This window comes from Xenopus tropicalis, chromosome 5 (genome assembly GCF_000004195.4).
Source record: "Xenopus tropicalis strain Nigerian chromosome 5, UCB_Xtro_10.0, whole genome shotgun sequence".
In the NCBI taxonomy this organism is placed as follows: Eukaryota; Metazoa; Chordata; class Amphibia; order Anura; family Pipidae; genus Xenopus; species Xenopus tropicalis.
In genome coordinates, this window is record NC_030681.2 from 128,732,876 (window position 1) to 128,746,556 (window position 13,681).

At 41.3% G+C, this 13,681-nt stretch overlaps 1 protein-coding gene across 1 annotated transcript in view; it reads right to left on the bottom strand.

Moving 5' to 3' along the window:
- daw1 (dynein assembly factor with WDR repeat domains 1) overlaps positions 1-13,278 on the bottom strand; it is a 29,845-nt gene extending 16,567 nt beyond the window's left edge. The window contains 3 exon segments of the mRNA NM_204018.1: positions 7,473-7,617; positions 7,943-8,015; positions 13,227-13,278. Coding sequence (NP_989349.1) covers positions 7,473-7,617; positions 7,943-8,015; positions 13,227-13,266 — 258 coding nt within the window. The 5' untranslated portion in view covers positions 13,267-13,278.
- Positions 13,279-13,681: the final 403 nt, after the last annotated feature.

Here is a 13,681-nt window from a genome sequence, read left to right on the forward strand (position 1 = left end):
AATATTTCTAGCATTACCGCAGAAGCATTTTCCTGTATTGTATATTCCATTAACTAACAATACAAACATTAAGAAATAAAAAGAAATGAAAGCATACAGTTGTTGAGCAGCACAGAGATCCACACACATGGCTGGTGTATTTGTTATATTTGTTATAGGAGTAAATTGCTGCCTTCATTCGCCAACAGAATTACCACTTTTGCCAATAGTGTTAATCAGCAGCATCTACCACATGCTGGACTCTTTTTTAAGTAAGCAAAAGAGAGGTTTTATTTCACCTTTTGCGTATCGGGGAGAAAACAATACTTTGCAATGAAATGAACTGATGTTCTCTCTGAGAGCCACATGTCGCTCTGCACATGATTTTTCTGGGCCTTTGCGAAACTGTCATATGTGGAGCCATGGCTGTGGAAGTTTGTTACAAGTCTCTTTATCATGTGCATAGATAGGGTTGCCACTACATGCATTATTGAAAGCAGGATATTGATCTCAGTTTGTGAAAGGGTATATGATCTTCTAGATGCCTATGGCCATTCAAATAGTCAAACAATGAGAGTTATTTTCTTTGAAGGGTGAAAGCATGCTTCCTGCGACTAGTGGACACCAAGGAAGTTCATATCACATTCACACAAACAAAGGCCAATTTTACCAGCAGCCATTTAACCTGCCCAATTGTTTTTTCGAGTGTGGGAGGAAACCCACACCAGCAATGGGTAGAACATACTAACTCCTTGCAGATAGTGCCAGGGCTGGCATCAAACCCAAAGACTCCAGCACCGCCAGGCTACAATGCCACGCACATTACCAGCATTCGGATTACTGATGGAGTCATCTATGCAGCCTCGCTATACATGGATGCAATAACTATAAATTGGACATGTGGTGCATGTGTTTTATATGTTTACAGTGCTAATCCAACAATGAACCACAGTGACTGGATTTCACATTTGATTTTTAACCAGACCCAATAGTTCCCAAAAGGTAATCACACAGAATCGCTGAGCAGGCACTGACAAGAGGGCTGGCCAGAATAAAAATATGGCGTATGCCAAGGGCACGCTTCTTCTATTTGCTATACTGCTGGGCTAGTACATTAAACAGACATAAACCTCCCATAGCAGTGTTGCTGCACTCATATAGCTTATGGAAATGAAAGCCGCCATGGAGCACTAAACATGATGGGAACCTAGGAGGTTAAGTGACTTTTCCAGGGTCACAAGGAGTTGCCATAGGGTATCGAGCCAGGGTCTCTAGCAAAAAAAAACCGATCCCTGTGTTGTGCTAAATCAGATGAAGACATGCGGTGAGGCAACGTTGGCAGCAGCCATGTCTGGCAACTTCACTTGCATTTCATGCATGCATGCATCTGGATACAGACTGGGGCAACACTGAAATCTGTTAGCTGGGTTTATGGGGTGAGGTGATTGCCAATAATTAAAAAGCAATAGGAGTTATGACAGAGAGGGCACTTTATTGCCTAAAAACACCTGTGCCTCTGCATTCATTTCAATCACTGCATGTCAAACATTTTAAATGCAGTGGTCCCATGTAATTTTTTAAAAATTCTTCCTTCCGCAATTTCTGGAGATTACAAGGGATCACCACACCTAAAGTGTTTTTTGCAGTCACTCAAATGAATGTAAATAGGCAGGTAATATCATAAGCCTTATTACCTGTAGAAAAGGGGATATCTGTCATTGCGCTGAGACCTATGTACAAGATACTCATTTTTAGTCTATTCCTTTTTTAAAAAACTTTTACATAGTTACATAGTTACATAGTTACATAGGGTTGAAAAAAGACCATTGTCCATCAAGTTCAACCCATCCGAGTAAACCCAGCACACAACCTATACTAACCAATCTATACACTCACATACATAAACTATATATATACAACCAGTAATACTAACTGTAGATATTAGTATCACAATAGCCTTGGATATTCTGCTTGTTCAAAAACTCATCCAGGCCCCTCTTAAAGGCATTAACAGAGTCTGCCATTACCACATCACTAGGAAGGGCATTCCACAGCCTCACTGCCCTCACCGTGAAAAACCACCTACGCTGCTTCAAATGGAAGCTCTGTTCCTCTAATCTATAGGGGTGACCTCTGGTGCGCTGATTGTTTTTATGGGAAAAAAGAACATCCCCCAACTGCCTATAATCCCCTCTAATGTACTTGTACAGAGTAATCATGTCCCCTCGCAAGCGCCTCTTTTCCAGAGAAAACAACCCCAACCTCGACAGTCTAACCTCATAGTTTAAATCTTCCATCCCCTTTACCAGTTTAGTTGCACGTCTCTGCACTCTCTCCAGCTCATTAATATCCTTCTTAAGGACTGGAGCCCAAAACTGCACTGCATACTCAAGGTGAGGCCTTACCAGGGACCTATAAAGCGGCAAAAATATGTTCTCATCCCTTGAGTCAATGCCCTTTTTTATACAAGACAGCACTTTATTTGCTGTAGTAGCCACAGAATGACACTGCCTGGAATTAGACAACTTGTGATCTACAAAAACCCCTAGATCCTTCTCCATTAAGGATGCCCCCAACACACTACCATTCAGTAGATAGTTTGCGTTTATATTATTCCTACCAAAGTGCATAACTTTGCATTTGTCAACATTGAACCTCATTTTCCAGTTTGCTGCCCAGTTTTCCAATTTTGTCAAATCGCTCTGCAAAGCGGCAGCATCCTGCATGGAACTTATAGTTTTGCACAATTTAGTGTCATCAGCAAAAATAGAAACAGTACTCTCTATGCCCACCTCCAGGTCATTAATAAACAAGTTAAAAAGCAAAGGACCAAGGACTGACCCCTGCGGTACTCCACTAACCACACTGGCCCAATTAGAAAATGTTCCATTTACCACCACTCTTTGTACTCTATCCTTCAGCCAGTTTTCTATCCAATTACAAATATTATGTTCTAGGCCAATATTCCTTAATTTCATTAACCTTCTGTGAGGTACTGTATCAAACGCTTTAGCAAAATCTAAGTAGATGACATCAACTGCCATTCCAGCATCAAGGTTCCTGCTCACCTCCTCATAAAAGGCAACTAAATTAGTCTGGCAAGATCTGTTACGCATAAAACCATGCTGGCACAAACTAATAGTATTGTGAACTGCAATGTATTCAACTATCCTATCCCTTATTACCCCTTCCAGAAGCTTTCCTACTACTGATGTCAGACTAACAGGCCTATAGTTTTCAGGCTGAGAACGAGATCCCTTTTTAAATAACGGCACCACATTAGCAATCCGCCAGTCTCTCGGCACCATGCCAAACCTCAACGAATCCTGAAAAATTATGTGAAGAGGCTTGGCAATCACAGCGCTCAGCTCATTTAATACCCTGGGATGAATCCCATCCGGTCCTGGACCTTTGTTTACCTTTACATGTTCAAGTCTCTTTTGAATTTCCTCCTGAGTGACCCATGCGCCAGTAGCTAAATTACTAGCACTGGGTATATTAAAAGGGAAGCCTTCATTATCTGGCTCCTCAGATGTATAGACAGATGAAAAATAAGAGTTCAAAATTTCAGCTTTTTCCCCGTTCTCATCAACCAACGTACCTCCCCGTGATAATAAAGTTCCCACCCCTTCTTGCTTCATTTTTTACTATTCACATAATTAAAAAATAATTTTGGATTCTTTTTACTCCTAGCTGCAATATCCCTTTCCATCTCTATTTTAGCTTGCCTGATAGCTTTTTTGCATGCTTTATTTGCTTCCTTGTACCTGATGAAAGTTTCCGCTGTCCCAGCTAACTTGAATGCTTTAAAAGCACGTTTTTTATTACCAACCTCGACCTTAACTCTTTTATTCAGCCATAAGGGTTTTGCTTTGCGATGCCTCTCCTTGCTTACAAGGGGAATATACTGTTGTGTATACCTGCAAAGCAATGTTTTAAAGATGTTCCATTTTCCTTCTGTGTCTAACCCCATGAAAAGCCTTTCCCAGTTGACACATTGCAGAGATGCCCTTAAACTGGCAAAGTCTGCACGTCTAAAATTGAGCGTTTTAGTTACTCCCTTATAGAGCTGTCTCTGTAGCATTATCTCAAAGGAGACCATGTTGTGATCACTGTTCCCCAAATGCTCACCCACACAAATGTTAGAGATAAGTTCAGTATTATTAGATATTACCAGGTCCAAAATAGACTCATTCCGAGTAGGTTCTTGAACCACCTGAAATAAAAAGTTGTCATTTAGCATATTTACAAACCTACTAGCTTCTTCTGACTTAGCCACCCCATTACTCCAGTCAATGTCCGGATAATTAAAGTCCCCCATAATAACAACTTGACCCAATTTTGAAGCCTCCTCCATTTGCAAAAGTAGCTGGGACTCATCCCCCTCATCTATACGGGGTGGTTTATAGCATACACCAATGATCATTTTCTTTGTGACCTTCAGCCCTACTGAAATTTCTACCCAAAGAGATTCAACGTTTTCATTGGTAATGTCTTTATTACATGGCTTTAAATCTGACTTTACATAAAGACAAACCCCTCCACCCTTTTTAATCCCTCTGTCCCTCCTAAAAAGCGTATACCCATTTAAATTCACTGCCCAGTCGCATTTTTCATCCCACCAGGTCTCAGTGATACCAATTAAGTCATAATTTTCAATACATGCAATAGCCTGCAGCTCCCCTATTTTTCCCGACAAGCTACGCGCATTAGCCAGCATGCAGCGGAGATTACTACTTCTTCCTCTACAGCTTACATTAGCTAAAGGACAGTTAGAGCTAAGGTGAAAATTAGTCTGTTTCCCTTGTAACAATGGAAGCTCCTTATCTGATAAACTATATGCCCCCCTCACTCCTCCCCCACAACCCTTTACTGGTCCCACTGCCCCATCTACACTAGCTCTCCCATAAGAATCTAGCTTACGAACCCCCCCCTTGTCTAGTTTAAACACTCCTCCAGCCTCTTAACCATTCTCTCCCCTAGCACAGTAGACCCCCTTCCATTGAGGTGCAATCCGTCAGGGCTGTATAGATTGTACCCCAAAGAAAAGTCAGCCCAGTGCTCTAGGAACCCAAACCCTTCCTTCCTACACCAAGACTTTAGCCACGCATTTAGCTCCCTAAGCTCCCGCTGTCTCCCTAAACTAGCACGCGGCACCGGCAAAATTTCCGAAAAAATTACATTGGAGGACCTTTGCTTAATTTTAGAGCCTAGATCCCTGAACTCACTCTTTAAGGTCCCCCACCTACCGTTCATTTTGTCGTTAGTACCGATATGTACCAAGACAGCCGGGTCATGCCCAGCCCCTCCCAATAATGTGTCGACCCGATCAACCACATGCCGAACCCTGGCACCAGGAAGACAGCAAACTGTCCGGTTGAAGCGATCCGCTCGACAGATTACCCTGTCCACTTTCCTAATGATTGAATCCCCTATAACCACCATCTGTTTAGGTGGTTCTCTTCCTGACCAGGGGATAAAAATAATGTCCACAGCATACTACTGGGCATCAAATATAAATAATGTCTTTGGTTCTCCTTGAAGAGATAAATTAAAAAAGAAAAATAAATCAATATTTTATCATTGAATCTGTACAGTTAGATCAGCTCTTAACCCGACAAACCTTTAGGTTCTGCTCTGCCAATTTGCACAGTTGTACAGTGCAGCCATCAGCACATTTATTTAAAGCTTACAGCAGAAATGATGCCATTTAATTTACCTGAATGAATGAAATCATTTCTGCTGTACATTATTTGAAGAAGTTGTTGGCTACCTTGTTGGAAAGAATGTTATAATGTTATAAATGTATGGTGCTTGAGACGTGTGACATTGCTGAAATACATATTGATTAAAATGTGATGCTTTTCTTTGAATGGCCGGGGCTAAACAAGTAGGGTATGAGGCTTTACAGATGCGAATAAAAACAATAATAATAAATTATTTTTATTTCTAGACATTACTTTGTTCAAAACACAGTACTAGTCCTAGCACTAGAAATTGAAGGTAATAACCACAAATAATGATGCTATCAGCAGTTCCCCCCATGAGTATATATAGCATTTTAAAGATTGCAAGGTTATTGTGTCAGTTTAAATAAATAGCATATTATCAAAAGAGATGGATTAGTAAATAGCTTTTCACAAACAAGGCAATGTCATTTGCATCCCAGTTGCATGAGTAGAGTGCTAGAGCCCTCTGCTGGAAATACGTGGCAGGCCTCAATGTTAGCCTATGTGGTTTGTGTTATTTATTTTGTAGATTTTAACACTGATGCATATATGTGCTGTTTTATTATAGAAACTGAAGGATGTAAGAATGTCTGGTGAGAAACAGAATTTGGCTGGGAACAGGTGAACACCAATACTGGCAAAATCACATTCACATTAGTAGCCACCTTCAGTTCCCGAACATAATACTGATAGCACTCTGCATGTGGAGCTGGTACCTTTTCCAATTGACATGAGACCTACTAATTGGTAAAATACTATAATTTCTACTCATTCATGCATTAGAAAACAAAAATTCCCTGAATGGGAAAACTACTTGGTACAAGAGCATGGAGTGTGATTGTAGGCATGAGTGTAAACATTTAGGCAAGCTTTATAAATGCATTAAAATCCTGGGGCTGCTGTAAAGCTCTATCTTTGTATGTTTGGAGGGTACTTACAACAGGCAGGAAGGCGCAATGGAGTGATTCCTGACCTGTACCCCTTTGCCAATAGAAGCAGATACCATTTGCTTTGGAGATATCTTACCAATGGTCATTCCCTACCTCAGGTACAGTAGATTTAGAAATGACAAGTAAAGAGCCCAACCTAGGACCCCAACCCTTTTAATGCTGATGCAATAAGGGCTTATTAATTAGAAGTACAGGTATGGGACCTACTATCTAGAATACTCGGGACCTGGGCCTTTCTGAAAAGGGATCTTTCCATTATTTTGATTTCCATAACTTAAATCTAAAAAAAAATGATTTAAGCATTAAATAGATCCAATAGGATTGTTTTGCCTCCAATACGCATTAATGATTTCTTAGTTGGAATCAAGTACAAGGTGCTGTGTTATTACTAAAGCAAAAAAAGAAATCATTTTTTTTAAAAATTAATAATTTGTTTAAAATGGAAGATGGCCTTCCCTTAATTTTCCAGACATTTTCCCCTGATTCCAGAGTAGGAAAAGTCATAGGGGAAGCCCTTAACTATGGAACTGATGTATCAGTTGGTGTGATCATTATTTATCTGTTCAGATTTTATCTCCACAGTTAGTAAATGCCAAGTCCAGCACCAGTAACACATCAAGGGGCTGTGCTCTATCAGCTTGGAAATATTTTGTAATGTGACACATTGATGTAAGAGGTAATTCACCATTATAAACAGTATTTTTCATCTGTGTTCAGCCTACACACCTAAGCAGTATTTGAATTCTATGATGATGTGGGTAAGGCATGTGCCAAATCCACCTGTACACCACAGCCCTATACCTCAAACACTCGCCTTGAATAGGTAGAACTGGCGGCTATCTTGTTGACCAATCTTTTCTTGCAGCCTCAGGATGAGCTGTTTTACTTGTTGGGTGCGGGAGGCAGTGATAAGTGGCTCAGCTTTCTGGATTTCTTCTACTACCAAATCCACATCTGTCCTACAGAAAGAAATAAACATGAAAAGTCAGTTGTGTGCTGCTATGGCTCCAGAGATGCACTAACTGCAAGTCTCCTCACATCATCAATATCACTGTCTCACTCGGGTACTCATAACCAATCCAACCATTTGTCCATCTAAAATATTGTATTACTGTTCCTTTTTAACCTTTTTACCTTCTCTAAATCTCTGACTTTATACATGCAAGACATATGGGACAGCATTAAAGTAGTTGTACACTCAAGTATGAACCGAGTCACACCGTACTGTAGTGACTGGTTATAAATCTGTGATCCCTTTCAGGGCACAGTGTAATGGTGACTTACGTAGGGGAGAGTTCCAGTAAATCAATAGCCTTGGTTTTCAGTTCTCCTCCTTTTTCATACTCTAAAATAATTCCTGGGAAAAGAAAGTTAAACAATTGAAACAACCTTTGCTGAATGAAACTCTCTGTATTTTTTAGACTTTGAGATAATAAAACTACCGGTAATACATTTTTCTAAGTTGAAATTCTGCTCACTATGCCATCAGCTTCTACATAAACCACCTCAGTTTTATGCCTAATGGTAGTGGCAGTCAAAACATCCCTCTCCAAAATAGAAAGGCATGAAGACTTCTGAAAATCCCTCATTTCATGCCAGATGGGCCAGTTCCTAATTACCTATTCTGTCTGCCAGTTTGACCTTCTTCTTTCCTTACTGATAAATTATTTTATGTAATTAAAGATGAAACTGATACCCTTCACTAATGTGTACAAGACCCCACTGGGCAGCCAATCCTCATTACTGAAATCCTTCATTTATCTAATTTGTTTATACAGGTATGGGACCTGTCATCCAGAATCCTTGGGACCTAGGGCTTTCCGGATAAGGGATCTTTCCATAATTTGGATCTCCATACCTTAAGTCTAATAAAAAATAATTTAAACATCATTTAAACCCAATAGGATTGTTTAGCCTCCAATAAGGATTAATTATATCTTAGCTGGGATCAAGTACAAGGTACTAATTTATTATTACAGAGAAAAGGGAATCATTTAACCATTAAATAAACCCAAATAGGGCTGTTCTGCCCCCAAAAAGGGGTAATTATATCTTAGTTGGGATCAAGTACAAGGTACCAATTTATTATTACAGAGAAAAAGGAAATCATTTTTAAAAATTAGAATTATTTTCTTATAATGGAGTCTATGGAAGATGGCCTTTCCGTAATTCGTAATTTCTGGATAATGGGTTTCCGGATAATGGATCCCATACCTGTACTTTCTTCCATAGCTTTGCCCCTTTTACCATTTCCATTGGATAAACCAGAGCCCAAAATATTAACTGTGTCATGAAGTTAAATTATGGGCCAAAGGATGGAAATGAATAAGTAAAAAGCAAGTTAAGAGTTGCACAAAAATAATAGTTTTCTTTAAATACTTTGCTGTAGCAAGTAATTGATTTGAAGGGAGGAAAATTACATGAAATAAATAAGAAATTCACAGGTTTCCTCTTGATTTGAGCAGAACATGTGAAGATGAAGCTGCTAAGCCTGGAATGCTTCTCCTGCATCAATATATAAATAATATGGAGATGCACTGAACGCATTTAGAATCCACTTGATTTTTCTAGAAAGCTGTTACTTTGAAGTGCAGATGAAAGCTAAATGAGAAAATGTAATTACCTGTTAGGCAAATAAAACTGGGTTACCTGAACCACACATGCTACATGTTCTGCCTTTTATTGGCCTATTTATTAAGGGCATTCCATTTCATTTCAGAAAAAAACAGCCATTCCTCTCCAGATCCAAACATATTATTTACTGGCTGAACAATGCAAATTGGTGGGGATCTTACATAACTTTAACTCGGTGGTTGTAGGACTTTATCAGTTTAAGTCTCACTTGGGGGTCAAACATTTGGTCAGGGGCCTGCTTAGCTCAAAAAAAGGTTACAAATATAGGAAAAAATGATGTTATCAGTCATTCAACCACAGTTCCATAAATATATTGGGCAGTATATACATTTCCATTCCAATGGACTAACTGACCTTCAAACTAGGCTTTAAGGTGGAACTAGCAGAGAAACAGGGATACTTATCTAGGCCAGAATGGCATTCAAAATAGGCCCTGGTATTTCAAATACACAGAGGCCCAAACAGTCCCCCACTAGTCCACTTAATAATGACTGTCTATGGCATCTTACAGCAGCCCCTCTGACATTTGTCAGAATTCCACAGAAATAAGCTTTTAGGCTGAGTCTTCCTGCTGATACTTTGGTGCCACAGTTTGGGAACTCTAACCCAATGGTGAGCAACCCCATTGGCACTATGACCCCCTTTTCGTTATACTTTCAGTGCACCCACTGGATAGAACTAGGGGTAGGCAGAACCTAGGATACAATGGTAAGGGTTCTAGGCACGTACCTCTTCTATCTGTCAATCCCTAGTCCCGGCCCTGGGTGAAGGAAATGGTGCAATGATATCAAGTACATGGCTGCCAGCACTTTTTGTGATTAGTGAATGTGAATAAGGGCAATGAGGTCAGGGCATCCTCCAAACTTTTCCCAGCACTGTTAGTGCACACATCAGCTGATAATCTCACAGTTTAGTACTGTATTATAAATGCAATGATGATTGTTTATTTTAAAAAATATTTTCCCCCATCCCTATAAAGCTAAGTGTATGGATGGGAAAAGTCACTCATGGTGATTTACAACTATATCCTTTGGCTTTATGAGTTTATTTACACAGGGGAATGTGGTTTTTCAAATAGTGGCAGACTGTAGTTTTGGAAGGTGCTATGTTTGCCCCACCGAAACCCATGTAAACAGCTGTCTTCCGCTTCAACACAAAGGTAGTCATTTATAAAGGCTGGGCAAATTTGCAACTGGGCAGTTACCCATGGCAACCAATCAGGTATTTGTGTTTATTACTTAACTTGCAGCTGGATGAAAAAGGCTAATCATTGACTGGTTGCTATAGGTTACTGTCCAAGTGCAAATTTTCCCAGTCTTTATAAATGATCCCCAGTACATTTAGGCTAATGCCACACGTAGCGTATGGCACATATTTTCGGCAAGCCAAAAAAGCTTGCCGAAAATATGCTCCATACACTTCTTACCTGTGCCTGCACCCGAGTGAATTGAGTACACTCAGGTGCAGGCACATGTAGCCGATATCCGCATAAAAATGCAAGACTTTGATTTTCACGCGTTTTTATGAGGATAACCTATAGCAACCAAACAGTGATTAGCCTTTTTCATACAGATGCCATATGCTTTGTGTGGCATGAGCCTTAGTATGGCAGGATACAAAAGATGGACCTGAACTAATGCACTTGTACCCCAAAAGCAGACATTTAAGGTGTAATACTGGGCTAAAAATGCTGATTACATTACAGGAAGTGGCGTCATCATGTCCGTCCATCATCAGAGGGTCAAAATTGGGTAACTCCCGACAATAAAGGGCAAGCTGACAGCTATGTAGTTCATGCTATAGGGTTGCTGTACCTGTGGGTATGTTAAGCGGCACTGTAGACATAAGTGGCCATTTAAAAAACAAAGGTCCACTTTAAAGGGGTTGTTCACCTTTACATTAACTTTCAGTATGATGTAGAGAGTACTATTCTGAGACAAGTTGTAAATGGTCTTCATATTTTATTATTAGTAGTTTTTGAATTATTTAGTTTTTGTTCAGCAGCTCTCCAGTTTGGAATTTCAGCAGGTATTTGGTTACTAGGGACCAATATAACCTAGCAACCAGGAAACGGTTTGAAAGAGAGACAGTGATATGAATAGAGGAGGGCCTAAATACAAAGATAAGGTAATAAAAAGTAACAATAACGATTGTAGCCTTTCCTTAAAGGGAAACTCATTGTTAGGAGGGAAGCTGAAATCAATCAGTGGATTTATTAACCTGTAATCTCCCCACTTGTTACCCCTCAGCTCTACCTTAACACCAGCCCTACCAGTGTTTAATGGTTCATCTTCTCCCTGTGAACAAAGTTGCTTACTTTTCATGTAGGGCCAGAGCATCTCTGACCCAGAAATAAGTTCATATGTGATCAAAGTGCCACCATCTTTCCCAAGTTTTTACCAAAGAGGAAATGTGGGCAGAAGGGGAGGGGGGGACTAAGGAAGAGTTATGTGCCTAGCACCCCCACCACCACAGTTGCACCTTAGGCATGTGTCTCTTCCCCCTACCCCTATTTCCAGCCCTGACTAGAATAAAGCATACCCTCTGACCATTTACGGGGCCTGCTGCCTACATTTACTCTTTCTTGCCTGTCTTCCTGCTACCGAGTGTAGGCATGTGTGTGCAAGGGACAGGGGAGAGGTGAATGTGATCAGCGAACACAGCAGAATAGGTTAGCTGGATGATCCAAATTTTGTTTTGTGGGTAGGGTCCCGTAAAGGCATGTTACGCCACTGTCTGCCACAGTATCAAAGTATCCAAGTGGCTCAAGGATCCTAACGGTGGAGCCACACAGAGCTACTAGTAGCAGCTACTTGTCAGAGCTACTAAAACAGGTAATACTAATCTCTTACTGATAATTGTCTCTACGTGTTTAGCAGAGGCAATTCTCAGTATTTTCTGGCGTTTAGTAGCCGTGACAAGTAGCTGCTACTAAGTAGCTCCGTGCGTCTTCACCCTAAGGGTGCCAGCCTATAACAATCCCCATTAGCCCATTCTGTGCATTAGCTCTGCTATCTAAAATGGCTAGAACAAGTTGCACTGATCTTATTGCTGTTAGAGTGCCCTTGGATGTCAGGTTCTCTCATGGGACCCAGGGGCCCAGTCCCACATTAAGTTGGGGTGGGGGATTTCCAACCTACAACCCTCTGCCTATAGCTAAACTGTAGGCAGTGCCATGCCAAGTTACTAGTGTGCCCAAGGCAAGCACCCTTGATTCCCTATGTACATGCTCAAGAGAGTGTGATATGGGGGGGGGTGGCAAGAAGCGCAGACCCCTTGTACCTTACAGAGTGTTATGGCAGCATCTGCCCATCCTGCAGGACTTTCAGGACACTGAACCAGGGGTAGGCAGGCAGAACCCCCCCCAACTGATGCACCCTAGGCACATGCCTACAAGTATAATAAAATAAGTATAAAGTAGATATTAAATGCCATGTGGGAGGAGACATAGTAGGAAGGAGGATCCTGCCTTGTAAAGCTTACAGTCTAACTACAACTCCCAGCATCCTCCTGATATCCCTGCCGCTATTGTCCAGTACAAGAACAAATAAAAGGCTGGACATCCCTGATGTATATGCCAAACATTTCTAACAATTGTGGCACAAAATAATATCTTTAGTCACTTTATCTGCACGATAACAACAGATCTCTGCCATTTTCTCAAAATGCCCTGTGATGAGGGGTCCTGGGGCAAATGCCCTCTCTGCCCTACCCTCAAACTGCCCCTGAAACTTCTGCATGGGGCACAGAAGAGAAACACGCAGATAAGCAGGGCAGTTTGATAGCGCAGAGTTTTATCGCGCAGAGTTGCCATTTGATAATCTCTCCAGTGCGGGAGAAACTTTCTAACACCCCCTTACACCCCATTAACAGCCCTCCCATTGCATGGGTTATCCCTTTTTTAACCATGGTGCCAGTGCCCTATCGCTCTTACCTGGAGGGAAATACCTGAGAAGGAATCGCTTTAGCCGCATCGTGTCTCTCTCTCTCACACTTTGTGCTGTTGTTGCCTTGGAAACGGAAAACACTTGCATTGCACATGAGCAGAGGCGGCTTTGGAAGGGGCGGGGTTTGATGAGAGGCTGAGGGAAGCGCACAGGAAGGAAGTCCCATAAGGGCAGTGTGTGGAGTCAGCAGCACAGAGCCGGTCTGGGGTGGGTAGAGTGCCTGCGGGTGAGAATAGCATTAGGGTAGAGTACCTGGGAGTGGGCATAGCATTAGGGTAGAGTACTTGGGGGTGAGAATAGCATTAGGGTAGAGTACTTGGGGGTGGGGATAGCATTAGGGTAGAGTACCTGGGGGTGGGGATAGCATTAGGGTAGAGTACCTGGGGATGGGGATAGCATTAGGGTAGAGTACCTGGGGATGGGGATAGCATTAGGGTAGAGT